At 36.7% G+C, this 27,344-nt stretch overlaps 4 protein-coding genes across 4 annotated transcripts; 1 reads left to right on the top strand and 3 right to left on the bottom strand.

Annotated features, from left to right (window-relative positions):
* Positions 1-1,457: 1,457 nt before the first annotated feature.
* LOC113739933 (probable 26S proteasome non-ATPase regulatory subunit 3) lies at positions 1,458-8,013 on the bottom strand. The gene is made up of 9 exons (XM_027267356.2): positions 7,859-8,013; positions 7,157-7,247; positions 6,865-7,055; positions 5,388-5,525; positions 5,168-5,304; positions 4,887-4,941; positions 4,696-4,806; positions 2,762-3,001; positions 1,458-2,254 (listed from the first exon to the last, which is right to left on the bottom strand). The coding sequence occupies exons 2-9, from the start codon at positions 7,233-7,235 to the stop codon at positions 1,742-1,744; spliced, it is 1,464 nt and encodes a 487-aa protein (XP_027123157.2). The 5' UTR covers positions 7,236-7,247; positions 7,859-8,013; the 3' UTR covers positions 1,458-1,741.
* Positions 8,014-11,760: 3,747 nt separating this feature from the next.
* On the bottom strand, positions 11,761-15,257 carry LOC113738807 (uncharacterized). Its single transcript, XM_027266075.2, has 9 exons — positions 15,053-15,257; positions 14,566-14,673; positions 14,134-14,207; positions 13,805-13,907; positions 12,990-13,040; positions 12,715-12,865; positions 12,453-12,591; positions 12,211-12,313; positions 11,761-12,107 (listed from the first exon to the last, which is right to left on the bottom strand). The coding sequence occupies exons 1-9, from the start codon at positions 15,207-15,209 to the stop codon at positions 11,959-11,961; spliced, it is 1,035 nt and encodes a 344-aa protein (XP_027121876.1). The 5' UTR covers positions 15,210-15,257; the 3' UTR covers positions 11,761-11,958.
* Positions 15,258-16,093: 836 nt separating this feature from the next.
* Positions 16,094-18,008, top strand: LOC113739902 (putative 4-hydroxy-4-methyl-2-oxoglutarate aldolase 2). The gene is made up of 2 exons (XM_027267312.2): positions 16,094-16,251; positions 17,306-18,008. Exon 2 carries the CDS (start codon positions 17,320-17,322, stop codon positions 17,818-17,820), a length of 501 nt encoding a protein of 166 aa, XP_027123113.1. The 5' UTR covers positions 16,094-16,251; positions 17,306-17,319; the 3' UTR covers positions 17,821-18,008.
* A 635-nt stretch (positions 18,009-18,643) lies between these two features.
* Positions 18,644-22,547, bottom strand: LOC113739900 (uncharacterized). The gene is made up of 6 exons (XM_027267311.2): positions 22,072-22,547; positions 21,823-21,955; positions 20,766-20,869; positions 20,370-20,514; positions 20,071-20,214; positions 18,644-19,902 (listed from the first exon to the last, which is right to left on the bottom strand). The coding sequence occupies exons 1-6, from the start codon at positions 22,110-22,112 to the stop codon at positions 18,958-18,960; spliced, it is 1,512 nt and encodes a 503-aa protein (XP_027123112.1). The 5' UTR covers positions 22,113-22,547; the 3' UTR covers positions 18,644-18,957.
* Between the last annotated feature and the right edge of the window lie 4,797 nt (positions 22,548-27,344).

The following is a 27,344-nucleotide window of genomic DNA, read 5'->3' as shown; positions in this document are numbered from 1 at the left end:
GCAGTAGGCAGAATTACTGAAATGTCTTTCATTTGATGGGTGCTAAGTCCTTCATGTATGATTTAGACGTTGCATGGTAAACAGAACTATGAAATAGGAACAAATATTCTTGTAGCGAGGGTAAAACGAATAGTTTATATTACTTTCAGAGAATCAACTAAAACTTTTGACTACTTTGAGGGCCAAAATGAAATTAATCGCGAAGGTGACATAAGAGACTTTTGAGCCTGGGAAGTGAGCCGAGCCGAGCCGAGCCGAGCCGAGTCGGATTCTTTTAAATGAAAATAATAAAGTAAAGGCCTGGACTTGGTTGCAAACCGACAACACAGTGGTCGACTTTAGTTGATGAAAGTCATCTACCAGGGCGGCGAGACCATCACAAGATTCCAGGAAAAAGGAGCAAATTTCGAGAAGCTTCATGCTCCATACCACCACTATTATCTACTTCTTTCTGGTTCCAACTTGTTAGAAAGGAAAAAGAATGATTTATACTCCAGCTTCAACCAGAAGATTTATATCTTTCACCTTCTTTTCATAATTGATGAAATCCACCTCTTTGTAATTCAGCACATTGTGCCGTCCGTAGTAATAGTACGTAAGAAGTATGCAAGATTACCGACAATGATGTCCTTCCATCAGAAAATCACTCCTAATACTTTTGAGTCGCCTCCCTGGATGTCCTTCGCAAGACAAAGCTGGTTTGGGAGATGGGATTTGATAGGAAAAGAAAAGAAAGTGGGAGGAAGGAATACTTTTTCTTCTCATTTGTGAGTTTACTCGTGACAGAAAACAAAGGATTCGGTCTGATTTGTAGGGACTCAGTGTGCTGCTACAGTTGAAAAACCTTTCTGCCCGCTTATGGCCTGATTTGGACGGCATGTTGTTGCACAGAATGTCGAAGAAAGCCTACAAAATTTTTCAAAGTATCAATTCTATCCTTCGATGAGCACTAAACAAAATTTTAACTACATGTTTATTCAAAATCATTCCATTTCTCTCCGAAACTCTCAAATAACATCAAAATCACTACCATTTTTTTCTCCTCTTCTTTCCTTTCATAACTTAAGTCTTCTCATCTTTTCTTTTCTATCCTATGCTCCAAAGCTAGCCATTACTACAGAGCCACAGCCATCAGGTTTTGTGAATTTGGATCGGCCATACAAGGATTGGGTAGATAGGGCCATAGGGCACACGTATCATTTCTACTTGCTGCGGAATTCAGTGTAAAAGCTCGAGCCCAGAAACCACGTAGCTAATGTTTTCAGTAGAAGATAGCATCCCTATGGTACCTGTACTTGGTATTCAAGCCTATACAAAGCTTGAATATATTGTATACAAAGCTTGGTATTCAAGTCTTTGCTCACATGGGACACAAATTGCAGTGCGGGTTTAATTTTTCTGCGTAGCCTCCTGCTGCTCTTGGCCTCCTTTCAACGAAATAAAGGTAGACAAGAAAGTCGTCAAATGCACCAAACATCATATGTGAAGTATGATGCTCTAAGCTAGAGCAAGTATAGATGCTCTAAGTAAGTTTCTGCAATGCAAGTCAAACGATCAAAAACAAAAAAACAAAAAAAAACCGCCTAAACAATAGACCTCGCATCACAAATGTACAAGATTGGCAAAAGTTATTCAGATAAAGGGGCAGCTGTTGCAGTTGAGCAAAACTCGTAAGGCAGATCAATGGGATGGTGCATTATAGCTACAAAATCCCCAGATGCCCATGATCACGGGCTTTTCATCAGAATTCGTCATCATCCTCTTCAGCTATGTGCTTAGCGAGCTCTTGCTCTTGTTGCTGTCTTTCTCTCCTCTTCTCAGCACTTTCTTTTTCCTTGTTGGAATTTGGTGGATATCGTAGGGCACGAACTGCTTCGTTATGCATATTAAGACAGAAAGCAATTCTTGAATTAAAAGCAATTTGAGGCTCATTAGTCGAGTAGATGTCCCCTGTCTCCTTGGACACCATACATCCATTAGCATGATCCAATGTGGCATCAATGGCTCCATCTCGAATTGCTTTAGCCACAATACTCTCAGCATCAGCAACGGGGTTTGCTGAATCCAACCGCAGCTTTTTGGCAACATCAGCCAGTGATATCCTGGAATATGAGATGCTAATGTTACGAAGCCCAGTCCTAATGACATTATGCCGCAACCTCACAATCAAGTTGTTGGTTCGGTCTGAGCTGAATGTGCTTGAGAACTTCTCAGCAACTGTCCTAAACAACTCCAGATCTCCAATTCGAACAGCCTGAGTACATTATAACCAACAAAGAATTAATTCAAAAGCAGGAATAACACACTAATTGAACTCCTCTTATTTAGAATTTCCAGTGTCTTGTGGTTGTGGAAGATCCTTCTGGCATGAGGGTGCTGCAAAGTTGCAGTGCCATCCATTCATCTCAAACATTAGCCTGTGCTGGACATCACAATTCTCTCCTACAAATAACTAATTTATCTGCTGCTACTATTGTATATAAATGCAATAATTATCATTAACCCCTCTATTGTGTTCCCTGCACAATTAAAGCTTTAAATCATCCAAGCAAAATTTTGGAAAATCCTACTCCAAGAAACATACGACTTGTACGATAGACATAAATAAAAGATGGCCCACCTCCTGATTTTTAGGAGTACCCATGTTTGTGTGTATGGCATAAGCATAGTATGTTTTAAAAGTCACTTTGTGTAGGTGAACTCTATATATATACCCAGCTCAAAATTCCAAACGATAAGAAATTGGGCAACCCAAACTCACATTTGTAAGCTCAAAATATGGTCTCAAAGCTTTCTCCATTCCTTTTTGCATAAAAACAGTCCTCTCAGGGATCTCTCCAAGCAGTAAACGTACTATTACAGCCCATTTAGTGCATTGAATTCGGAAACCAAGAGCAGCTATTGGTGCTTTCCTTGCAGCTTGCAGAAGGGATTCTTTAGCATCAGTGTATTCCAACTGAATTGTCCTGATCTTTCCAAGGTAAAAGAGATAACGACAAAACTGCAACCAAGAAAAGTCCAGGATAAGGACAAGAAGCTGCAACCCTGATATGCATCAAACAGATTAGAGCAGAAAAGCTTTACTTTCATTTTAAAACCATAAAACGAAGAAAAGTAAAATCATGAACTTTACCAATTTGTAATATCCTAACACAAGCCAAATTCAACAGATTCCAGTTTCTTCCAGTCAATTATAGTTTTGTTGGAAAAAACTGTCATAATACAATGGGTTAATTACAATTACCTTCCCTCAGGATTTGCCAAATTACAGATCGAATGCCAAGATCAGGCCAAAGTACAAGTAACCCTTGGACTAGAAAGATGTTTCTCCAATTACCCCGTTATTAAAGGACATCAGAAATGTTGCTGAGTTCAGCAAAAAACAAACAAGAAGTGCCCACAATGCCCTTATTGAGTCCCAAAATTTATAAAGTAATAAAATTCTTCCGTTAGGGATCCATTCCATCCTTCCACAGCCACCTCCCATCCACAAATCCAATATCTCCAACCCAATCTTCAGTACCATCTCTCAACCTCCCTCCACGGGCCCCACTTAGAAAATCGACTCACGAGTTCCCTTGCTCCTCTACATACAGCACCACTTGAAAGTGTTAACAGGCCAACTACCATGCCAACCACCATAGCAAAGTACCCTAATATAACTTGACAAGCTCAAATCCGGAAATCAACATTAAACCCCTCCTAAATGCGCAGCAGTAAAGTTGAAAAATGCATGAAGTTTTATTGGGTCTGCCAACCTGATAAGATAATGACTGGCTTTTCTCCCACTTTGTTCCCAAGTTTTACGTGGATAAAAGAGTGTGTTTGTAGTTCCAAGTCAAAGTTCCTTCCTAGATTCTCTGAATTTGAATAGCCTTGGGAAACAGGTTTTTGCATCACTTTTGCCATGTAAATGCTGTCCCATTTTGTTCTATTATAACTCCACAGGATTGTTTTTCTATAAATACCTCCAGACTTCATAATTTTCCTCAACAAAACTCCCCCTGAACTGTAGGGGTTTAATATATGTCAAAGATCCCAACCCTCCCACCCCCCAAAGAAAAAACAATCTTGGTGGTGTGAATGTAGAAGCAGGAGGCCATGACAGGCCATGACAGAGTGGGATGCTTTGCTGCTTCTGTAGAGATGTTGAGCAAGTGGTGAGTTTGATTGTAGAAGTTTTTATTTTCTTCTTTTTTGGGAAGACGGAAGGGTAGGTGGGGAAAAGGAGCAACATAGTAAATAGAAGGCATCAACATTGGAATATAGCAGATTGGCCACTGGTTTTGGGAGGGGTTGGGTCTGGCACAATGGAAGGGATACTCGACATCCATGGTAAATGCTTTACACATAGCAGAAGACTTGATCTTTTTCTTAATTTGCACTCTTATCTTTTTCCTTCTTTGTTTTTTTTTCAGTTCAAATAAATCTTGAGGTTGTTAAAGTCCTTTGAACAATGCCAAACCAGCAATCCTCCATCCAGGACAAGGGCTACTTGTAATTTGGCCAAAGGTCAGGGTTCAACCTGTCACTGGCCAAACCTGAGGGGAGGTAAAAGTAATTAACCCAATTTAATTAGTAGATCCTACCACTCCTTTTGTGCAGAAAAGTCAAGACGTCCCAAAAGGGATAAAATATCCCATGCATAAGGGAAGATTCTGTAATAGAGGAAACTAAGAAATTTATTAGATTTACCTGTTGATTTGAATGAGCTTCAAAACGGGGTGCTTTTGACCTCAATTTCTCTGCTTGGTCATATAAATTATAGTGGAGGTAATTCCGAAGCAGCAGATTGAGAAGTGTTTCCTGCATCAATGAGCTGCTAAGTATGAATATATTATGAAAGCTGCCACTAAAACCATAGCCATGTTTTCCAGGTTACAAACCTGACCCAGCTCATCATGGCGAAGTGTTGCAATCCGATGCAGAGCAAGCAGATTTCTGCGAATTAAAGTTTTTATTAGGTAAAGTTTTGGAAGGAAAGGATACACAAGTAAAGCACATGCACAAGCACAAGCACACACACATGCACAGAAAGACAGTGCCAAAAAAAATAAAAATAAAAATAAGCACCCACAATATAGCTGTTGTATGCTTGTGAACCATTTATACAAATTATCATTATGAGGCATCAGATATAAGAAATGGCAAGTAATATAGAACTCACCCACGAATTTCAGCAAGATCACTGGTAAGTTCATAGCTCAAAGAGTAATAAGAGTAGAGCTTGGATGTTAAAACATCAAGAGTTCGCCTATTGAGGTTCTTCAAACGTGCAATGCCTGCTGAGGCGCATACTTTAGCCTGAGAAGAACGAGAGAAAGCAGTTTCATACATCAAGAACTATATCAGAGTGTGCAAGCATGCGAAGGTGATGTAAACCATACCTCATTGTATCTCTTCTGATCAATGAGAAATATTAGGACAAGCAAATAAGAATAAATCTCCAGCTCCGGCAGAGAATGCTTTGAAGGGGATTGCACTGCAGATGTTGCCGTATCAACTTCCATTTCATGCTCATCATCCTGTAAAAAACCATCAACTTTGTCAAGCTGCAGATTTCAAAAGGCTACCATATTTGTTTGACAATACAATTGGAATAAAACAAGTGCACTAACAGGAAGGCACTGAAGACAAACCAATTACTAGTGGTCCAATTTGTTGAATATAAAATTTCTGCCAAAATCCTGGATAAGGGTTTGTACACAGAGTGTCATTCCCTTAAATCTTTTCCTATTGTTTAGACGATATTTCAAAATTCATTTCCACAAATTTCACAACATGATTAATACACTATATGATCAATGCTTTATCTAATGCCCTTAAACCACCTTTAACTACATCATTCCCATGTCTGGTTGCTTGAATACTGATGTCAATTCCATTGCTGTGATGTTACACGAAATATAAACGGAGACACAATTTATGCAGTAAAAGTTATATGAAAAGTAGCAAAATAACAGAAATTGGACGTGAAATGAGAAAAGTGAATGAACCAGCTTAGTAATTTGATATTCGGAATATAAGCGCATGAATGCACTACTAGTAATAGTAAAACTTAGCTAACCTTCCTCTCAGAGGAATGCAGAATCAGAATATGGGCATATTAACTTGATTTATTTTAAGCTTTATTTTCTCAAGTTGATAAAGAAGATGAAACCAAAGAAGTCACCATATATGAGTAAAGGAAATGCTTTTTCTTGCATCCTCTACATTAATTTCACCAACACTTTGCACTTCCAACGACTACTTTGCACGCTGCACCCTATATTCAACTCTTCCCAACTATTCATAGACCTAAAAGCACTGAACAAAAATAGTTGCCACATTTTGAGAAAACCATAGCTAAAAGTAACAGAATACGTCTTAATGGTGATCAATAGAGACAATGATAATCACAAGCTCAATTAGTGGGATAGCTAGAGTCTCCAGCTTCACATAAAAGCTCATATGAACAGATGATGCAACTAGCATTTGACATCCAGGATTGATTTAGCATGTGATGACACATATCTTATGTCCACAGACCAAACAGCCCTATCTAATTTTGCTAGATTTATAAAAAAAAAATGAGGTTAAAGTGACAATGATAACTGTAAGATGCAATTCATCCAAACTCCAGCAATAGTTTAGAAGCAAAGTGCCCCACCCCACTGATGAGATGGCACACAATAGAATCTAGTCACGTTCAAACCGAATATTCTTCCTTCAGCAACAAACTAACATGCTATAACTGCCAGTTCATGCACAAAAAAGCACTGAACAAACAACAAAAGCAAAAATTTACTTTAAAAAAAATCAACAAGAGAAAAACTGAAATTCAAAATATGTACCAAATTTAAAGATGACTTCCTATTTTCTTACCTTGGGAATGTATGAGGACAACCGTGTATGCACCTCGGATCCATGTGTGAGGGCATAAGTCATGAACGCAGAAATCACTGATGCCGTCAACTTCTTCCTCAAAGCAATAGTTAGCCGGACAGCCCTCACTATTCTCCGAATCTCCCGGGTATATGTACCGGTCTCGATAAGTGATGCTATCTCTTTCAAGTCTACAACCCACAGATTTTGTATTGAATCAGGACTGGTTAAAGCCCAAACTTACCTATGTGAACGCCAGACAGTAAAAAGGTATGAGGACAGAAAGAATTACGCTGCAGAGTGGATGGGCCAGTGGAGGTGACAGAATTTGAAGGGGCTGGTTGCTCTTTCATCTCAACGTCTCCGGGCATTTTCAATGTACCCTAAAAAAGCAACGTCAACATCATTGAGAAAAACCAGAAGGCCATCTATGCAGCTACTACCCGTGCAAATTAATCGATCATTCCTTCTTGAAACCTAAGTTCCACCATTGGCCTTTAAAACGTACTTACATTCCTCAAAAAAAAATATAATTCATGCATTCTGTTACTCAGTGCACAAATATGTTCAGATTCTCAAATTCGTATGGATATGGCAGGTGACTGGGCTTCAAACAGGAAACTAAATGAGGGTCCCGGGAGGCTTCACTTGCAGTCCAACATAACCAATCAAACACTACCATTCAATACGATTTCCATTTTTAGATTCTAACCTAAATTTTATGAGGAAAAACTCGTCTAGGAGTACACTCCAGAACTGGTGACAACCACCCGGATTCCAAAAATTCCGTGTGAGTCGCCCCAGCCTAATCGTCCGGGACGACCCTTTTCAGCTTAGGACCAAATCACAAAACTTTTCTGCTCTGCTACGATTAGAAAATTAATGAAAAGACAATGCAAATATCCCAAAAATCCCAATCGATAAGTAAAATACACTGGACAGAATCAATGTAAGAAAAAATATACAAAAAATGGTAAGAAACTAATGTGCATACCAATCTTTAGCCGAAATTTGTCTCCTCAAAAACCCTGAAGAACAGCTAGTGGAAAGCAGAGAAGGATAAGAGCGACCGATGCTTCCTGTGGGCAAAGGCAGGGGAGTGGTCGTTGTTTTTGGGAGGAGAGGGGAGGTGACCATTGGGTTGGGTTGGGTTGGAGTAGAACGGGTTTTGGCATTGGGCTAGTGGGCTTGTTGTGTAGACAAGATTGTTAAAAAAAGTTTTCTTTGGTGCGATTAGACAATCTAATGGCCCGGATAACTAGGTATTTTGGATAGCCTGTTCTAGAAAACAAATCTAGGTTTTTTTCAAAAGGATAGAAAGTTTTAAATATTTTAGATGAATACCAAAATTTTTTCTAACAGTAAAAATTTAAACAGAAACTCAAAAGACACACCGTTTAAGCAAACCCAAATTCATTTTCAAAATTAAGGTAAGTGCCCGCGCAACGTGCGGGTGTTTGGTGCTTGTGGGAAAAGAGGTTTTTTTGTTGAACAAACAATAGTACATTGTGAAAAGAAATAGCCATCAAATAATAAGAAGCAGTTACTATTGCAAAAAAAAAAAAAATCCACAAAGTAGTCCATAAAGTAGTCGAACGAGAACAGTAGTAATAGTCAAAGATTGTTGAAAACAAAGAGAGTAATAGCTATAATCCTGGCACCATGCAATCCCTTTATTTAGTGATAGTAATAGTAGTAGACTAATTTAGATACTTTAATAGGCAGCCTTAAGTACTCAGTTGTGTTGCTTCTTGCCGGTTCCGTCATTTTGTTGTGTAGGTGTTGCACTATTGGTTCTTTCATTGGACTTTGTAGAAGATGAGGTGTCCAAATTTGTTGGGCCGACTCTTTCCTTATCTCCATTTCTGTCATTGCGACATATATTGCCGTTCCTTAAGAGATAAAGTTTGATTTTTCTGCTATTTCAACTACGCTTATTACACTGCCAGAATTTCAGGATGTTGATGTGGTTGCATAGTTGATTGTGTACTTTGATATGACAGCGAGTTCTTCGGGAGTTGAGTTCCTAGAGATCTCTCAAGTGCTCCGTTACTGTGTACGTTTGTAGCACTGCTAATCCATTTTGATGTGGTCCCACGTGTAATCGGTACCTTTGACCAACTTGCATTTGACAGATTAGTGAATACAAGTCCTATATTGCTTCTTCTCATTATATATTAAATTGTCATTAACTTTATAGCAATTTCGGGCATGGAATACAGCATAAAAATTTGTTCTCATACAATATAAAATAAGGAACACGTTTAGCAGTAAGTGAAGTGAACACTTCACACCCAAATCAACAATAAATGATATAATCAATCAATTCACACAGCGTTACAATAAAATGGTGTCAAATTGAAGGTCGGTGATAATACAGAAAGGTTGACCAACACAGAAAGCTAACCTAATTTCAGAATCTCCACCGAGAGCTCTTTCTTGCTATTGCTCCAAACCTATAAGATTATAACCAATCCAGTCAAATTATAGAGGGCAATCGAATCTATGAAAAAAATGCTATCTTACAGCTAGCAACGCGATAAAAGTCGCTAATTGCAAATACTAAGAACACACGACAAAATTAAGGAAGGAACTGAAAAATTGGGGAGATGGTGAAATCTAACCTCAAGCTGAACCACCAGGAGTAGCTGGGATTGAAGAGTATTCTGAACTGATTAGTATGAAACCAAGAAGAATTATCTTAATCCCATATGCGAACAGGGAAAAACTGATAATCAACCGTTTGAGCATTAGCATACCAACGATTCAGCAATTGAATTGGGGTATAATTAATTACAAAATAATAGATAATTTCAGAGTTGAACTCGGATGGAAGAGAAAACGATGAGTCAGATCGCTGTAAATAAAGGTAAAAAAGAAAAACTTAATCCCTGACACTGAAAGGGGATAAATTGACCAACATTTGTGACTCATAAATGCCGATTATAAATGATAGAGAAATAGGTGCCGACCAAATCATTAACATTCATAATAGTTCGGCAACCATTGAAACGTTTCAAACAAAGCAACATTTCCATGGGTGCCGACCAAACTATTAACATTCATAACAGTTCGCCAACCATTGAAACGTTTCAGATAAAGCAACATTTCAAACGGTTATCTGCGGCTAAAAAGGGGAATAATTGGTAGTTAAGGGATATTCCGATAATTACACCAACACACAAACATATATGGGTTGTACAAAATGCAAAAACAGTTGCACACTAGTTACACATTCCATTAATACCCACATGACTCATCAATGACAACCTTAAATGTATTAAAATGGAAAATTATTGATAGTTAAGAGATATTCTGGTAATTACACCAGTACATAAGCATATATAGGTTGTACAAAATGTAAAAACGGTTGCACACTCATTACACATTTCATTAATATCCAGATGGCTCAGCAATGACAACTTTAAATGTATTAAAATGAGATCATTTCAGTAAACATACCAAAATACATGCCTCGTTAAGTTGTACCCAAATCTTTTAAATTAATACATTAACACTTCACATTTCTAGAAAGCCCCTCCCCCAATGAGGTTAAAATTCAACATATTCTTTGATCAAAAATCAATCTTATATAGTATAAGGAATTGTTCTTCAAAGATTCTAATATGGATTGCTAAATGTCTCTTTTCTTTCTCTTTCCCTTCCTAGGTCCACACCTATATTTCCCCTCTAATGGAGATTGCTCTTCTTCTTTTTCTTTGCACTGTTCTCGTCATATTACTTTTCACAACTTTTTCATAACTATTCAAATTATTTTTGGATAAATTCGAGATCATTCTTAAAATCACCTTTAACACATTCCAAAAAAAAAATCTCGATAATACCCCATCAAATGATGTTCTTTTAAAATAACTAAAAAGAAGGCTATGTATGGATGGATGCCTTTCCGGGTGTTCGTAGGAAAGTGTTTTTGTAGCAACTTTATTGACAATTGTGGACGTAAAATAAAATGGTAGTTGATTAATGCAATAAAGTTTTTATTAACAATAGTGTTTTCGAGAGGCAATCCAAATAAATGTTAATCACATAACGAAATCAAATAAGTACTCATTTAAGCGTTAAACATTAATATCCCTTATGCATTAAAAGAATTTTTGCTTTTAAAATCCAATTTAATCAATAGGAACATGAGCCAAGTCACCTGCCAACTGACGTTGTCTGGCCTTACCCAAAAAGTGTACTGGTGAGAAGGCTTATGTTTCCATCTCCTGTGAGACTCTCAAAAGTTGTCGGCTTTTGTGGATTTTCACTGGGTTTAGATTTGTCAAAATATCAAAAGTTCTTTGGGCTTGGAAGAAAAGACATCAGCCTTATCTCGGGGGGGGGGGGGGGGGGTTTGGGGTAGAGTAGATAAGTCTCCTGTGAGACCCTCAAAAGTTGCCGGCTTTTGTGAACTTTCACGAGGTTTAGGTTTGTCAAAATATCAAAAATCCTCTAGGCTTGGAAGAAAAGAAGGCTTATGTTTTCCATTCATGGTTCAACCCATGTGTCGAAAGATCAACTTAGGATCGAGTCCAGAGACTGAACTAATCGACATACTCTCTTTTACTGGAAAAAAAAAATTCGCAACTGAAGAGGCAGATCCTAAAGAGCCATCGAATTTCAATTCTAATTGAAATTCGAGGCTTTTTTATTTTTAATTGATTCTTTTATTATATTATGATATTTTACACCAGCAAATGGACCCACAAGTCTCCGCCTCTACTATTAAAAAGGAGAGTAAAAGGGGTGACATTAAATCCAAACTCCTGAATGTTCATAGTACAAGTCATTAATGCAGTATGGGTGTGGATTTAGCTCAACCCCAACCCAAAAAAAATATTTAAAAAAAACTCATCCATGTTGTTAGGTTCCATTCGAGACACTGGAGATGGATTGCAATTTCAAATTTAAGCCATGTGCTTTCCATACATCCGGGGAATCTGAGTTGCACAGGATGGCAAGTGACAGCACAATAGAAAAGCCATAGGAGCTGATAAGCTCAATCAGAAACTTCAAAAATCTCGATCAAGCATATGTGAAACTGAAGTGATCTCCACAGACGCAATATAATAAGCCTAATCCAAAATGACACTACTGTTTCCTCTCTCCATACATGATCTGCCACAACTCAACATCATTTCCTCTCTCATAATCTCTCACATATTGAGGAATCTCTGCGAGATCAACGCGCTTGCCCAGAAAGCTATGCAAGGATCCACTTTCAAGATCACCATCACTATCTGCATCATCATTGAATGACACATTCAAATATAGCAGCTAAAAACTATTTTTATACGTAAGACAAAAATTCATTGGGTATTCATTGCATTGCTTACTGCTCACCTCCCTCCCTAAGATAGCTTTGAAAATGTGAATAACCATTCGCCACAACATCCAGATCATCGATACTGAAGTTATAGCGCTTCTCTAGTGCCAAGTACAGAACCTGAGATAAGAGAGATACTTGAACTAATCAAATTGCAAAAGTGGGACTTTTACCGTTCATAGATCACCATGACTGATGAAAGGTCAATTAAGGCCCTACAATTTAATCCTAACTGTTATTCCAACTTTGATGCTGATACCTTTTCTGGACACTTCGACATCATTCTGTGTAAAGTACTGAATAATGCATCAGTTAGGTCGTCACTGTAGATAACATCAGCAGCTACAATGAAAGAAGCTTTCCAGAATTCTTCAACCTCTGTTTTGTTCCAAATATAGCTGGACAAAATTCCCAGCATAAAATAAAGTTTGATAGTTTGATGAATGAAAAGGATAACGAAGTTAATGAATTCATCTGGAATTAAATTATCTGGAATTCATCAATTCACTGAACACAATTACCTCTCTTTGGACTCTAAATCTTCTATTACTTGAGGCTGCTGTGAACAATTCCAATCGAGTTCACGAACATAAACCGAAGCACGAGGATGGAAAATTGCAGCATTTAAATGAACGTTCTTAGCACAGTTGTCAAGTACTTCTTCACCATGGTCTGTCAAAAATGACTCTTAAGGCTTCATGAGACTGGCAATATAAGCAATGCAAAATTAGCTTTAATTAACCCCAAAAAAAAAACATAAATCTTCTCTATAAACTCAATAAGAACATCACTGCACCTGTTATAAAAACTGTTCGAGCAACGCGTGCAAGTAACATGCCCACTAAGCCTGCAAAAGTCGTTAAAAAAGAATCATATAACGCAAATCTACGGATGCTTCAGATTCATGGTGGGAATGAACTTCACAGCTAAAAGGATGCAGAAGCATTCTGGAATAAAAAATATCACCAACCAAAGCTAGGAATGATATCACCTAACATGACTAAAAACATATATGATTTCAGCACGGAAGTACATCTTTTCATCAAAATGGTGTTCCAAATGGTATACAGCAATGATATGCAGGAGTGTAGAATTACAGTAGCATCCTGGAAAGTATGATATGCCAAAGACAGGAGTCGAATTACAATTCTAAATATAAGCAACATGACTTCAAATTGGAGTTTAGGTTCAACATTTTCCTGACACAAAATCAGCAAAGACAAATATTGACTTCAGCAAGAACCCAAGTGATGATTCGTTAGTTTCTTATGTATGGATTACAAACATTATTAGGCAAGAATTAGGGTTTGAATAAAGTGGCAATAAAATGCATCCCAAGTTAAACTATAGAAAGGAAAAGAAACCTAAAATGAACTCTCAAGCAAAGTTCAAGTCTTCTCAATGTAATGCCAAAATGACTCCAGCTCATGATGTAACTTTGAATCAAACAGAGGCCAAGTGAAATTGAGATCATCATGATGCCATTTGTCTCAGAAACATTTGATTGCTATCCCAAGTTCAGCCGAGTACTAAATGTTTCATCCTTACTTAGGGGCATCTAAATGAAACATTTTCAGCATTAGTGATAGAGCAAACAAGAATCAATTCTACCTGTACCAGCACCAAGTTCTACTGCAACAATTCCATCAAGCTCTTTTGACGTGAACATCTTGTGCAAGACAAAGTCAGCCAACAATAGTTCTGCTTTCCACACCTGGTAGGACAAGCACAAGAATTGAAGAACAAGAGTTGAGAGCATTACACGGAGCTCACCAAAAACAATTGTAATAATTGGAAAAGATCTTGCCACAAGATGATTGATCCTTTCAGTCTGTTGAAAGCTAAAGAAACTTAGCTTTATGCTGTGAAAAACCTATCTGGACTTAGAGAAAACTGAATGGAACAAAGGAGGAGAGAGGTAACCTGTGAAACATATATACCTGCAGACCAACTCTTGGAATTGATGAAGTAATGTTATGCCTGATGGCAACTACAAGATAATCCCTCAGTGGTTCTGCAAGTAAATGAAATATGCGTCACAAATATACATTTAAATTGGGCAAACAAACTTTTTACCAGCATAGTGAGAAGGGAAACCTCAAAGTTTTAATGTCCTTCATATTAGAAAGAAATCAATGTATGAAAAAAGCTCACCTAACATTGAAACGACCAACACATTCTTCTAAATTGAAATTAAGCTAAAGTAAAAAATTCATAATCTTCTATGTTGGTTTAGGCATGGATGAAAATTGGAAACGCGACGCTAATTTATACAAGTTACATTGACCCTATATGGTCCTGTCCTGCAAGTGCCCTTAAATGTAAGAGAGCACAAGTCAAACAAAATCCGTATTGTAAATATGGCAACTTACTAGTGCGTCGTTTTAGGATAAGATCACCATCTCCATCCAAGTCATGCTCTTTGCGCGCTAAACTCAACTTTTCACCACTATAATCATCCTCAATGGGTTCATCTCCGCCTTGACATTAGAGTTCCAAAAAAAAAAAAAAATCAGCAGAAGACATTGTATGACATGAAATTTCTGTATCACAGAAAATAACCCACGCGAGAGTCGCATGAAGCAAATCATACTACTCCCGACAGTCCACAAACTTGACAAGAGAATGCAGTTGCAGTTAATCAGAAACTATCCACTGCCAAAATTGCGGTCATGGAATTATTATCAATGATCAATCACAGAAACTCAGTGGAAATCATTATGATCATTTAACAAGTTTCAATTTGTTTTCAATTCTTTTCCTGAGTTTTTGCTTGTGATACCAAAAACAAACAATTTCTCATGTATTATAAGGTCAAATACTACTATGTAATTGATAATCCATAGAAGAGTGGCCTACCTCTAACTGAAGGCGGAAGAGAGATGATAAAGTGGGAGATATGGGGGCCAGAATGGCCGGGAGGACATCCCAGGTGAACTTCGCTCATGACTTGCTCCTCCGACTCCGATGTGCCACGAAAATCCGGCGGTGGCCGCAACGAGTCTTCGCCTTCCATATCAAGAGTCAGGTTGTCACGACTTCTGAAGTGTTGACTGCCGCCAGTGTCCTCGTACTGGTGCCAATATAGGTACCATTTTCCTTTTCCTTTTTTCCTAATACTTTTTTTTTTCCACCACGGGCTGGGGTTGGGTGTGGGCTTGGGCTTACGATGTGTTTGTTCAAGGTAAATTTAGGAGGACAGCAAATTCGTGTGAGATAAAACAGCAATTGAAAAATAAGTCGATGATACAAATAAATAAATTTTGATAAATAATTCACTATCGAAACAAATCGAAAAAAAATGGATAGAAGAAAATTTCAATTTAACTAACAGATTTTCATTTTCAGAAGAAAATAAAAGGAAATAATTTTTTATGTGTTTACGTTAGTCATTCTCTTTTTAATTCTTATGGTGCACACACATGTATATTGGCACATGCATATATATATTTCTCGTCAATCTAGAACTCAAAAATAAATGAGTATTTGAAAATTTATTTCTTCTAAAGCTTTGTACTATTATTTGACAAATTTATGAGTGCAAATTACACATCTAAATAATGTATTATTACTGAACTCATACACAAGGATATGAAAACAAAATCTTACGAATTTAGTACAGCATAGAAAAAGTTTAGCTCTTTTAAAATTTATATTTTTAACTGATTAAATCCTTAATTTTGATCAAACTCTATACAAATGTGTTTTCATTGTATGAAGCAATCGTCCAAAAACTCAAAAGACCAATCTTCAGTCATGAAATGGCATGAAAATAGTTTTTTCTTTATTTAATTTTTTTCTTACGAAAAGGTGCAGATCCAAACAGGGCCTGAAACTTTATTAACCCATCCATGATTAAATAACGCAGTTGCCAAACAGTCCCTTACGTCGCACTGTTTCAAGCGGGTTTTCATTTGACATCACAAATTCACAATAATTAGAGTCCCCTGATCATGTCCACAAATGATCTTAGGAAATATTCTCTCACCTCACTTGATTCTCTGCTATCCCATCCTTCTCTCTCTATACTCTGCATTCTTTCTCCCATTCCCTTCAAGGTAAATACAATCTGATTCATATTTTGCCCGTTATATGTGTTCAAGTCTGATTATTTTTCCCATGATTTCAAACGTAATCATTAGTTGTATTGGAAAAGGGTTATGATTAACAGCTGTTGAATTAGTTCTTAAGGTAATATTTGATTCTGGATCTGAAATAAATTCTTTTGGCTTCTACACGCTGTCTGGTTTTTGGATAAAGGTTGCGTTTTTCTTTCCCTTCATTTGAGGTTGTGAGCTTTGATGATATTTCGTTCTCCTTGAAAGATTGTTCCTTTCCATCTAATTTCTAGTTGGTTAATTATTGGGGTTTTTTGAATTTAGTTAAAGTCACGAACGTGGGATGGTCAGAAAACATGGTAATAGAGCATATCAAAGTTTTGATGGGTGATCTTAAATAAGAGATCTTAAATAAGCCTGGAGAGAAAGGGATCAATCAGTGTAATGAGGTGAAGTTATTCATAGGACATCACTTGGGTTTGAAGAAACGTGGGATGTGCTTTGGTGATTTCTAAAAAGTCGAATAAAGGAAGATAAAACTGCCCATGATATCACCCAAAAAAAAAAAGCTGATCATGATATCACTTCAGTCTTGTCTCTAACCATGTTCTTTGGCTGTATGGTTGATACTATTATATCGTTGTGGTCTTAAATCTATCCATCTTTAATGGACCTAAATCTAATAAGAATTAACAGGAACTAGACAAAGCTAGCTTAAGACATTTTTCAGGAATGTCATGGTGGGGCACCATCTTTTGCGTAACTATACAGTTTGCCGAGTTGGACTATCATGTTTAACAGATCAGAAATTAGATTTAGATTTTGCTTAATGTGGAAACGTTAAATGTTCAAGAGGATGAGAGAAGTAACTTGGAACTGCATTAGGCTTTTGAACATAGTTGCTGCTGTTTTTCATTTTTTCATTCCCCCCCCCCCCTCTCTTGTTGAGTAAGTTCATGTTGATGTACCTAATGTTGGATGTACAGCAGTGAGGAGAATTTTAATTTATTTGTTTTCTTTCTAATCTAAAACACCGGATGGACTATGCTTGCAGGTGCTTGGAACAAAATGGCACTTGTTACAACTGCTGAAGTTTGTGATGCAAACCCACAGCTTATCGTCAGTGGTGAGCTCCGGGCACTCCAGCCAATCTTTCAGATTTATGGGAGGCGCCAAGTGTTCTCTGGGCCCATTGTAACACTGAAAGTATTTGAGGATAATGTTCTGGTGCGCGAATTTCTAGAGGAGAAAGGTAATGGCAGAGTTCTGGTTGTTGATGGGGGTGGCAGTTTGAGATGTGCAATATTGGGTGGTAACCCTGTGGTGCAAGCTCAAAACAATGGCTGGGCAGGTATAGTGGTGAATGGCTGTATAAGAGATGTTGATGAAATTAATGGTTGTGATATTGGGGTAAGAGCTCTGGCTTCACATCCAATGAAAGCTAATAAGAAGGGGATTGGAGAGAAGCATGTTCCTATAACCATTGGTGGGACACGGATTTGTGATGGGGAGTGGCTTTATGCAGATACTGATGGGATTCTGATTTCCAGGGCAGAGCTGTCTGTTTGATGAATTTCAGGACTTGTTTTGCAGAACATTCGTGCCTAGTTAGATGTGGTTGATGCTTTATTTACAAACTTGCTTCTGGCGAGCTAATGGAACTTCGTACACAACTGTATGCTAATTTTTCACTGGAAAATCAGATGAGTCTGTTATTGTATCATCTACTTCTATCAAAGTATAATTCTTTTCTTTTCTTTTCTTTTCTTTTATTCTCATGCTTCTCTTGTTTACTGGTGGATATTGGAAATTTTCGTACTGGACAAAGCCTTTGATTACATATTGCCATCAGTGGAATGCCGCCAAGCTATAGAAGTGTTTGTCATCAGGTTCTGGTATTTTATAGATGGTCAAGTGAGTAGATCACAACTACTACTATTAGACGCAGATCCTGAACTCTGATCCAGATATTTAACTGTTATTTTGGAGCAAAATGAGATTGAAGAATGTTCCTGAATACTAAAGTAGAAAGAAAGAATGAAAGAAGCTAAACTAGTCCATGCATTTGGCTTTGATAAAAAAGCTTCAGTACGCAATATAGTAGTCCGTCATGAAGAGCTGTGTCGCTCTTGGGCTATCTGTGCTAATGAATTGTTGGTGCACCTTACTTATTCCTCTGGCAGGTGGAGGCCCTTTGATTGTAGTAGCTAAAATAGTAATAGTCTCTTAGGCATGAACGTTTTGTAACCGCAAGCATTGTTCAGGGAGCACTGTATAATCTGTGGAAAAATTTATAACACGGTCTTGATGACGCATATTCCAATTCTAGGTAGCGGAACTGGATAGTGATTAGTCGATACGAAGAGTAAAGCTCTGTCATCTCTACAGTTAATTCTGCTAAATATTTGCAGGCATTGTTATTTCAAGCTAAACGTAAGTTACCATGTGGGCAGATTACAGAGGATGTATTTCTATCATGTCCTGATGGACTAGAGAATATGGCAATTCAATAACTAATAGAAGAATATAGTGAGCCTATAAATTCTGCTAAAGTGATCCAGGCAGTGTCCGGCTAACACCAAGCTGGACCGAAACTTCATCTTCAACAAAGGATGCACACTAGCCTTCCCTTCCATCCACCGTGTATATGGTTCATTTCAACTACTTGTATATCCTATTTTACATTTCTAGTTTCAATCTGCGTCATCAGTTCCGATTTGCTCGAAGTGCTGCAAGACGGGCAACAAAGTCATCATAATCTGGTAGCTTAGGGTGAATATGCCCGCTTGAGTTTAATACTTCAGGTTGAAAGGAAGAGGCTCGAGCACGCAATTTTGTAGCTTCGGTCGGACTTGTTTCAGAAGGAAGAGATGCTGCTCTAGTTGGACGACCATCTCTGCTTCTGTCCAGAGATCCTCTGCCTGGTTTAATGTCATCTGGCTGAGAAGAAGACTTGAGAACTGCATCTGATTTAGCTGTATCATGAGGGAATTTCTTTGTACTATAGTGCATTAAAAGCCTGTCCATCACCTTTTCTTCTTCATCCCGTTCATCACGCTGTCTGTCATTTATGCCCTTTGAACCCAGAGTCTCTGAACCAACACCTCCGGAATTCTCTGCCTCATCCTTACGTGGAAAATTTTTCATGTTTCTCCTCCTCACCGATTTTGGTTTTGGCTTACTACTGCCAATTGGATCATCCTGTCCAATGTCAACAGACCTACTGGTCTGACTACTACTTTCTTTTCCTTCTTGTCCTTTGCTGTCAGCTCCAGTGGGAGGAACATCTACAGCAATATCAGTTATGCTTATCTTGGATTTGGAGTAAGGAGGGCGAATAGGTTTGTAATAGAAAGGCTGCTTCTCATCATTTTCTTCCACTGAAGCACTTGTAGCCTGTGGTTCATCAGGTTGCACTTTCCGACCAATATCATCCACCTGGATGTCTTTGACGGGAATAATATCCTCCGCCTCTCCAGAAGAAGGATCAATTAGGCTTCGTCTCTCGTCTCTCACATCTTTTCCCCCTTCCCTTTCATAAGCTGCATGTATTTCCGGATCCTCAAGCTTATTTTCAACATCTTCGTTGTCTATTTTCTTATTGGCATTATGAATCCTTTTTGGAGAGTTAATCTTGCCATTCTTCCCGTCCTGAGCCAAGATATAGAGCATATTATTGTCCATCAGATGAAAGCTGAAGAAAGCAAATAGATAGCAGAATAAAAAAATTCAGTCTGGAAAAAAAGACTCCAGAACTGCTGTACTTTGTGGAATGGCTATTTTGTTTGCACATATTCTCTAATCTGAAAGATCGCTTACTGGTACAGAGGCAGCAGGGCTTTTGTATAGCTTCTGTTCCAAAGTCTTCGAGTTCCATTCTATACCAGACTCTAACGCTATGTCCTGCATCAGTTGAAGCTTCATATCCTTTGTGGGAGGCGTTGACTTCAGCTTGTGAACAAACTGCGCACCAATAAATGGAAATTATTGACTGAAAAATTATGCGAAGAATGGACTATACGGTTGCCCGCAAAAATACAACTCAAAAAGATTTGCAATACAAAGAATGCATATATCATGTATTATTATCTTGAATACAGCAGGTAAAGGATACCTACCTCTTTATTGACATATAACTCGATTGAGTTCCCAAATCTTTCAGTAAATATAGTTCTGAGCTCTCGCAATTCTGGAAGATCGGAAAATCTTGCTGCTGCAAACATCAAAGATGAAGCAGCTTCCCTACATTCTTCTGGGCACTCCCTGGAAAGGAATAAATCAATGCCAAAACTTACCTCAGTAGCAAATTTAAAGGAAAAGAGCTCAAGTGTCATTAAAACTTGCACAGTTTCTTTACACCTTGGTGTTTTTTCTCTTCTTAAGATGTCGCTTTTAATTCTCTATGTGCTTAACTAAGCAGAGAGAGAGCTTCTCAAACGAGATTCTTGGTGTTTTAACTCGAATTGAATACAGGGCTGATGAAATGGACACAACTGATGTAATGGGATACATACCTCTGCTTATCCATATTGGCAAGATGACTCGACACAATCGTACTATATTGCTCAACCAAATCATAACAGCTCGACAAATTCAGCTCATTCCAGAGGCCTTCAACCTATTTCAGAATGGAACGCAAAAAATTAAGTTAGGAATGGTAGCATGGAACCAATAAATGTTCGTATATAACCAAAAGAATGTGGATAGTGAAACTTCTGAGGAAGGCTCTCCTACAGTTCCTGCACAGTCTATACTTGTATATACGGCTTTCTGCTGTCAAACCACAACCAGTACTTTCCTATTAAACTCAATATGCAGGCAATTCTTCTGCTTTTTCTTATATTTTTTTAACTGGATCAAATCTCACTTTTTTCCCCTTTTTTTTGGGTTTCCAGTGATCTTCCATTCTCTGCAGCATAATGCATAATTTCCAAGGGGAAAGTACATGAAAGTGCCATATGTTCAGACAATTAAAATTTCCGGAGTAGGAGAAAGATGATCAGGGGCTGTATCTCCCAATATCGAATACTGTTAGTATATTGCATCATCGAAAGATGGGAAGGGACAATAAACAGGACACTTCAAAACCCAGAGATATTATGACATAATAGAATCTAAAAAATCAGAAATAAATTCTATTTTCAACATAATTCCACGAGGAAATCTAAATTTCTTCGTGACGACTCCCATAACAAACCCCAGTCATCTCCTTCATTTCCATGATATCTTGATTCTCAAGGAGATATTTATTTATCTTCCCAGGATTCTGTTCCTCCATAGTATTATACCCGTACATCACAGTAACAAACAGAATTACTGACTCCAAATGGGCTCATCCCAAGAGACAGTTTCACTCATCAAACACGATGGACAAACATGTACAAAAAACTCTAGGCCACCCCAGATGATGAACTAGCACAACAGGTCATAGCCAGAGCCGAGGATGTATTTTAAATCTACATTTCCCCGATAAGAAAAAAGAAATCCATTGGCTTAAAATTCTATCGAGAATTTTGAATTATAAAGTTCCATGAAAAGTAAATTTTCTTTTGGAGAACAAGAAAATATTACCCTGCCATAGGCATTGGTATCCAACCCATTTTTCAGAAGATCAACCACGTCATTCTTCAAGTACTTCTGCATTGCAATTCTCTTCCTCTTAATCATTTCCAATCGAGTCTTAGTTATCTTGATTGCAGACTTGCTGCTCAATACAACCAAGACAAATAATCAGAAAATAATTTTAAAAAAAAACCATTATCAAAATCATAAGATAAGATACGAATGTGGACAAAAGAATAAAATGTTGAAAGCGCTTACCATTTTGAGTAGAACTTGCTTTTTAACAATCCGTCAAGCATTTTTAATTAGTATTCTTCCTTCTCCTTCACTTACAGAAAAGTATGATCAAGATTATACAATGATCAATATAAAGAAAACTTGGGTCTCCTGTTCTTAGAATTCGAATCAAGTCACGCCAAGAATCAAATTTCACAACCCTCTAGGCAAAAGAAATGTATAGCTCCTTACATTACAGAGAAAGCAACGAGGAAAGGGGGGAACCAAATAAGAGAAACAGAAATTGAGTTTCAAGAATCCAAATCCTCGAGTTTACACCAAATTAGAGGCAAAGAAAATGTGGATACTGGAAGAGAGAATAAAAGAAAATTGTGGGTTTGCTTCGGATGAAAATAAGAGCATCTAAATTTGCATTAATGAGCTTCATGAACCAGAAAACAGAGAGGAAAACAAGCCTTGAATTTAATTTATTCTCCAATTGGAATTTTTATAGGGGAAGATGGAGGAGACAGTAGAGGATCTTGAAAGAGCTGCGTTATTAAACTTGCATTGCCACGTAGGACTTAACTTTTAGGGGGACGAGGGTTGTGTAACTGTCAAGTATGAATTTACAAGAGTAGCCTTCGCGGTTTTGGTAGGTCTTGATATTTTACTATTTTGGCGCCACTATGAAGGGTAGTTGGGGAAATGAGTGGCGTTCTTTCGCGATGTGTGAGAGTGGGAATGGTAGGAGAGGAAGACAAACCGTCGAGGATCCAGCTGTTTCTATGTTCCAGGTTTTAAGGTTGGGTCAATTTCACATACCTTCCCTGAGGGTTTCAACAATTGCAGACAACTCCTCTCAATTTTTAAAAATTACACTTACCTCCCCTATTTTCACTATTTAAGCAATATTCTAGACTCCAAAGGCTATACTTTTTTCAAAATTTCTATAATGCCCTTGAGTTATAATTCACAACAAAAAATGTAAAGGAAAAAATGGTTTACAGTCTCTATTTCATTTATATTTATTTCCTACTATTATTACCTACTTATCAACATCCAACCACTAAATAAACATTTATCTTTATTCTAATGTTCCTTTTTTACCTAAAAATTTCTGATGCAAACCATTGCATCAACTATAAATACTATATCATATACCCAAAAAATTATCTACAATTTCATAACAATATCAGATTTTACTTAATATACTACAATATTCATCAATATCCTTAAATTTCAATTCCATGGTTGCCATCTTTTTAATACAAAATAATCCAAACAATCACTACTAATATCAATATCCAATATATTCCCTTGGTATAGAGTTCAAAATCAATCAAATTCTCTCTATAAGAATAATATCAATAATTGTAAATAAAAAATATAAACACAATGTAGTTATAAATATATACCAAAAACACTTTTTCATGATAACCAAAACAGTATAACCTATATTTAGTTCCTATTCCACTTCTTATCCTTAATTTTTATTTTGTTTTATCACTGTCACTATCTTCATATCCATCTAATTTGATAATGAAATTAACACTCCATTTGTCAATTGACAATTTCAATTTGCTAATACCTATAAAAAATTAGAAACAAAAATGGGCGCAAGGAAACTAATTACTAATAATGGAAAATCGAGAATTGGGAATAGATACCAAAATATATAAGTATTCGTGGTTTAATGTGATGGCTATTTTATTAGTAGTGAGAGTACACATTTGGTTGATAATAATAAATAAATGAGTTCAAAAGAAAAATAGATATATAAGGAAGAGAATAGATAATTAAATAAAAAAGACTGTGGTTTGAATTATTGGTTAATAATAGATGACAAAATTTTAATATTTGATAGAGTTTTTCAATGAGTTGACAATTAATAAATGGCATTCTTGTCTTTTTATCACAATAAGAGAGATCTCTATAATTGTGTAAATCTCAAGGGAGCCAAGTGAAATTGCCAAACCGTCGGGGATCACAAATGCGATATGTGAGAGTGGGAATGGAAGAAGAGTAAGACAAACCGTGGAGGATCAAGCTTTTCATTTTCTATGTTCCAGATCTCAAGGTTTGATGATATTTCTGATTTAGTATTTAGGTTATTGACATATTTGTCCTAACAAAATCCAATCAAGTCAATTGCTGGACAATTTGTTTTTTCAACAATTGATGAGCATTTTGTTTTTTCTTAGGCCAAGAAAAAAACATATATATAGATATATACATATATATATGATATAGTAGGTTTAGCTTAATATGTTAATTGACCGTAATGTGTGCCAAAAATTAATATCTATTTTTTTAACCTGAATAATTATCCCCTTTTATGTATTTAGGCCTTTTTGAGGTGTAAAAGGGTTGAGGATAAAGATTAGCAAATGATTGGAGGGAGAAAGAGTCCATAGTCCAAAGAGATAAAGAAAAAGATCATATTCTTTCTACGAGAAACTAGGGGGATGTTCAGTTGAAATGCTAACATGAGAGAATTGACCATGCAAGTACTTGGAAATTTCTCGCGCAGTTTCTTTCTCAGAAAAAGTTTCTATGGAGATTCTTTGTTTTCGGAGATTAGGATGGAATCATGATCAAGCTGCGTCGGTTACTCTCCATTAGCTACCCTGGCTGCCAATTACAATAATACCCAAACCAAAAAACAAAAATCAAAAGCACATTTCAAAGCAACTAAACAAAAAGACCCCTTTTATTTGGTTTTGTGAAAACATACTAATTCATTTTCACAAGATACAAAACCACTCAGATCTTCCTTTTCACTTGAAATACAAGCTAAACTTGGAAAGTTTTTACTTGTTTGATTGACACACTTGTTTCATTGATATAGTACTTGCTTGTCAAATTTTATTATACGTTTGTTTGGATAGAGTATTATTTGAAATAATTACTGTAACATTTTTTGTGATATGATATATGTGAGATAAAAAAATGATTAGAAAAATAGAAAGATAAATTAAAAAATGTGTTTCTAATGTAGGTGAAATATTATTTGAAATAATTTGCTATCCAAACACTCTGCAGGTAGCAATTCGCTGTCATCCATATAATAACCACGAAGGTGGCAATCACTAGTGCGTTACTAGTATGTTTTTACTTCAACACTTTCCCATACTCTTACACTTTATTTGGGTTGTTGTAGTGATTTATCAAGAATCACTCCCGACATAAAGTGTTCTTAATAAAAGTACTTTTAAATTATCAAAAATCGAGTTGCTTAACTTACATGAAGTTAGTTATCAAGCACCTTAAAAATATTTTTAATATTTAAAAACATTTTTTTGGGGCAAATGTATCGCAATCCCAAATGGGACTGTAGCATTATTAAGTAATTGTTGTTGGAAATTTAATATTTACCCCCACTAAATCAAATTCTAAAATTAACTCAGAAAGAAATTAAAAAAAAAGGGTTCATGAAAATCATGTTTTGTTTTTAGTTATTAGAAAGACGGACAAAGACACAAAATACAAGCAACAGATAATACAGAAATCTCAAGTATGGTTATTGAGACATTAATCTTCATTTTGGAGAAGGCTACTTTGGTGATTGATGCGGGAAAGCAGGCGCATTAGCTTGATGATCTATAATTCTATATAACTGAGAGGACAAGCGAATAAAATTGCGGGGAAACAACGCCGGCCCCGGTTCGATGGCCATTTGGGGGGCGGCGCTACCAAATTGCTTGCCGCCAAAGGAAGCGAGTCAGACGGCATCCTCTCTACTCTCCACTCGCTCCCTTGCTACTTTTAACTACTAAGTAACATTTAGAGAAAAAGCTGGCCAACAGAAGGTATGTAGGCACCAGCTTTAATTGCCAAATGGCCTTTGTTGGTTGTTGCTGAGTTGCCCAAAATACTCCATCCTATCCTCTGTGGCATTGAATTGCCTACATTTGTCTCTCTGCTTGAAAGTTGAAACTCAAGTAACCATAGAAACAGCTAACACACGGAGGTTATGCGGTCATTACGTGTATGTAAAAGCACAGTTGTCAATATGGAGCTTTACAATTAATTTTTTTTTTGTTCTAAAAGTATATCTAACCTCTATCATGCAAGTACATAATGCGCAGCCTGCTCCCATTTATTCCTCTCCTATATTTAGACATTTTTCTCATATATATTAGTTTCACTCTTAAAAAAAGAAAAATCCTTACAAATTTTATATACATTTATTTCTCTAGCTACCTGCTGTGACTTGTGTCTACATAATAGGTAGGGTTGCAAACGAATCGAGCCTCTCGCGAGCGGGTCGAGTCAAACTCGAGCTCGAGCTCGAACTCAAAATATTAATCTCGTTAACTCGTGAGCCGGCTCGCAAGCTTGGGTATATATATATATATATATATATATATATATATATATATATATATATATTTTATTTAATAATAAAATTAAATATATTATATATATTTATTTTTTATTTTCATAGTAAAATTACGTATATATCCTTAATATTTTATTATTTATTAAGAAAAAAATATTATTTTATTTATTTTGCACACCCCTACTACATAGGATTTCTAAAATGAGTTACAGTTATAAAACACATATTTTAATAGTAAAAATTGTGGCCCCCATGGATAGCTCGGTTGGGACTGGTCGTATGTAATTACAGTAAGATTCCAGATTCGACCCCCACGTGCTACCATTGTTGAGTATATTTGGGGCAAAGCTCTGCCCAACCTGGGGGATTAGCCTTCAGACACGAAAAAAAATAGTAATAATTGTGAGTGAGATCTCCATGGCAATTGATATATGTTTAGCTAAATTAGGAACCTAATTTTTGAGTGTTTTAGTTATTCAAAAAGTGATGAAATCATACTCAATGTTAGAATTAAATATAATTAGATAGTGAATTATTTGCACAAATTTATTTGCTTGCGCCATAAATATATTTTTCAATCATTTTTTTAATTCCCATATGTCACATAAAAAAAATATTGCTACAACATTTTTTTTTGTCAAAAAATTATCGCAAATAATCTACTGCCCGATCAATACTTTGGTATCATGTTTAACTAGACTTCTCCTAACATTACTTGTTAGCAAAAATTATGGATGAGTCATTTTCAACTATATACAGAGAAAGGGCAAACAAAATGCACACTGAATTTGGGCAAGGTTTTCTAATTGAAAACTTGAGGCAGAAAAAACTGGCCCATGCTTTAGATAGGTCAAGCTACATCTTAACTCAAGAAAGCTCAATACATATCTTTTGCCTCACCGGTCACCAGAATCCATACTTCAATCAGTTCACTTTTAATAGAAGAAGGGAATTATGAGGTCTTGATTAT

Source organism: Coffea arabica, chromosome 4c (genome assembly GCF_036785885.1).
Source record: "Coffea arabica cultivar ET-39 chromosome 4c, Coffea Arabica ET-39 HiFi, whole genome shotgun sequence".
NCBI classification, from domain to species: Eukaryota; Viridiplantae; Streptophyta; class Magnoliopsida; order Gentianales; family Rubiaceae; genus Coffea; species Coffea arabica.
This window is presented reverse-complemented; position numbering and strand designations above follow the sequence as displayed.

Bases quoted from the DNA above. Each gene is read 5' to 3' on its own strand.
- LOC113739900 (XM_027267311.2), bottom strand. From the start codon at position 22,112: ATGCTTGACGGATTGTTAAAAAGCAAGTTCTACTCAAAATG. The intron at 20,215-20,369 runs GTAGGTATCCTT...ATTGGTGCGCAG, and splicing joins AGTTATATGTCAATAAAGAG to TTTGTTCACAAGCTGAAGTC. The intron at 19,903-20,070 runs GTAAGCGATCTT...ATCTTGGCTCAG, and splicing joins GCCCTGCTGCCTCTGTACCA to GACGGGAAGAATGGCAAGAT.
- LOC113738807 (XM_027266075.2), bottom strand. From the start codon at position 15,209: ATGGAAGGCGAAGACTCGTTGCGGCCACCGCCGGATTTTCGTGGCACA. The intron at 12,866-12,989 runs GTGCAGTGATGT...CATTTTTGACAG, and splicing joins TCGAACAGTTTTTATAACAG to ACCATGGTGAAGAAGTACTT. The intron at 12,592-12,714 runs GTAATTGTGTTC...AATTTTGTCCAG, and splicing joins GATTTAGAGTCCAAAGAGAG to CTATATTTGGAACAAAACAG.
- LOC113739933 (XM_027267356.2), bottom strand. From the start codon at position 7,235: ATGCCCGGAGACGTTGAGATGAAAGAGCAACCAGCCCCTTCAAATTCT. The intron at 5,526-6,864 runs GTAAGAAAATAG...GGTTTTTTACAG, and splicing joins TGTCCTCATACATTCCCAAG to GATGATGAGCATGAAATGGA. The intron at 2,255-2,761 runs GTGAGTTTGGGT...TAATGTACTCAG, and splicing joins CATATTTTGAGCTTACAAAT to GCTGTTCGAATTGGAGATCT.
- LOC113739902 (XM_027267312.2), top strand. From the start codon at position 17,320: ATGGCACTTGTTACAACTGCTGAAGTTTGTGATGCAAACCCACAGCTT.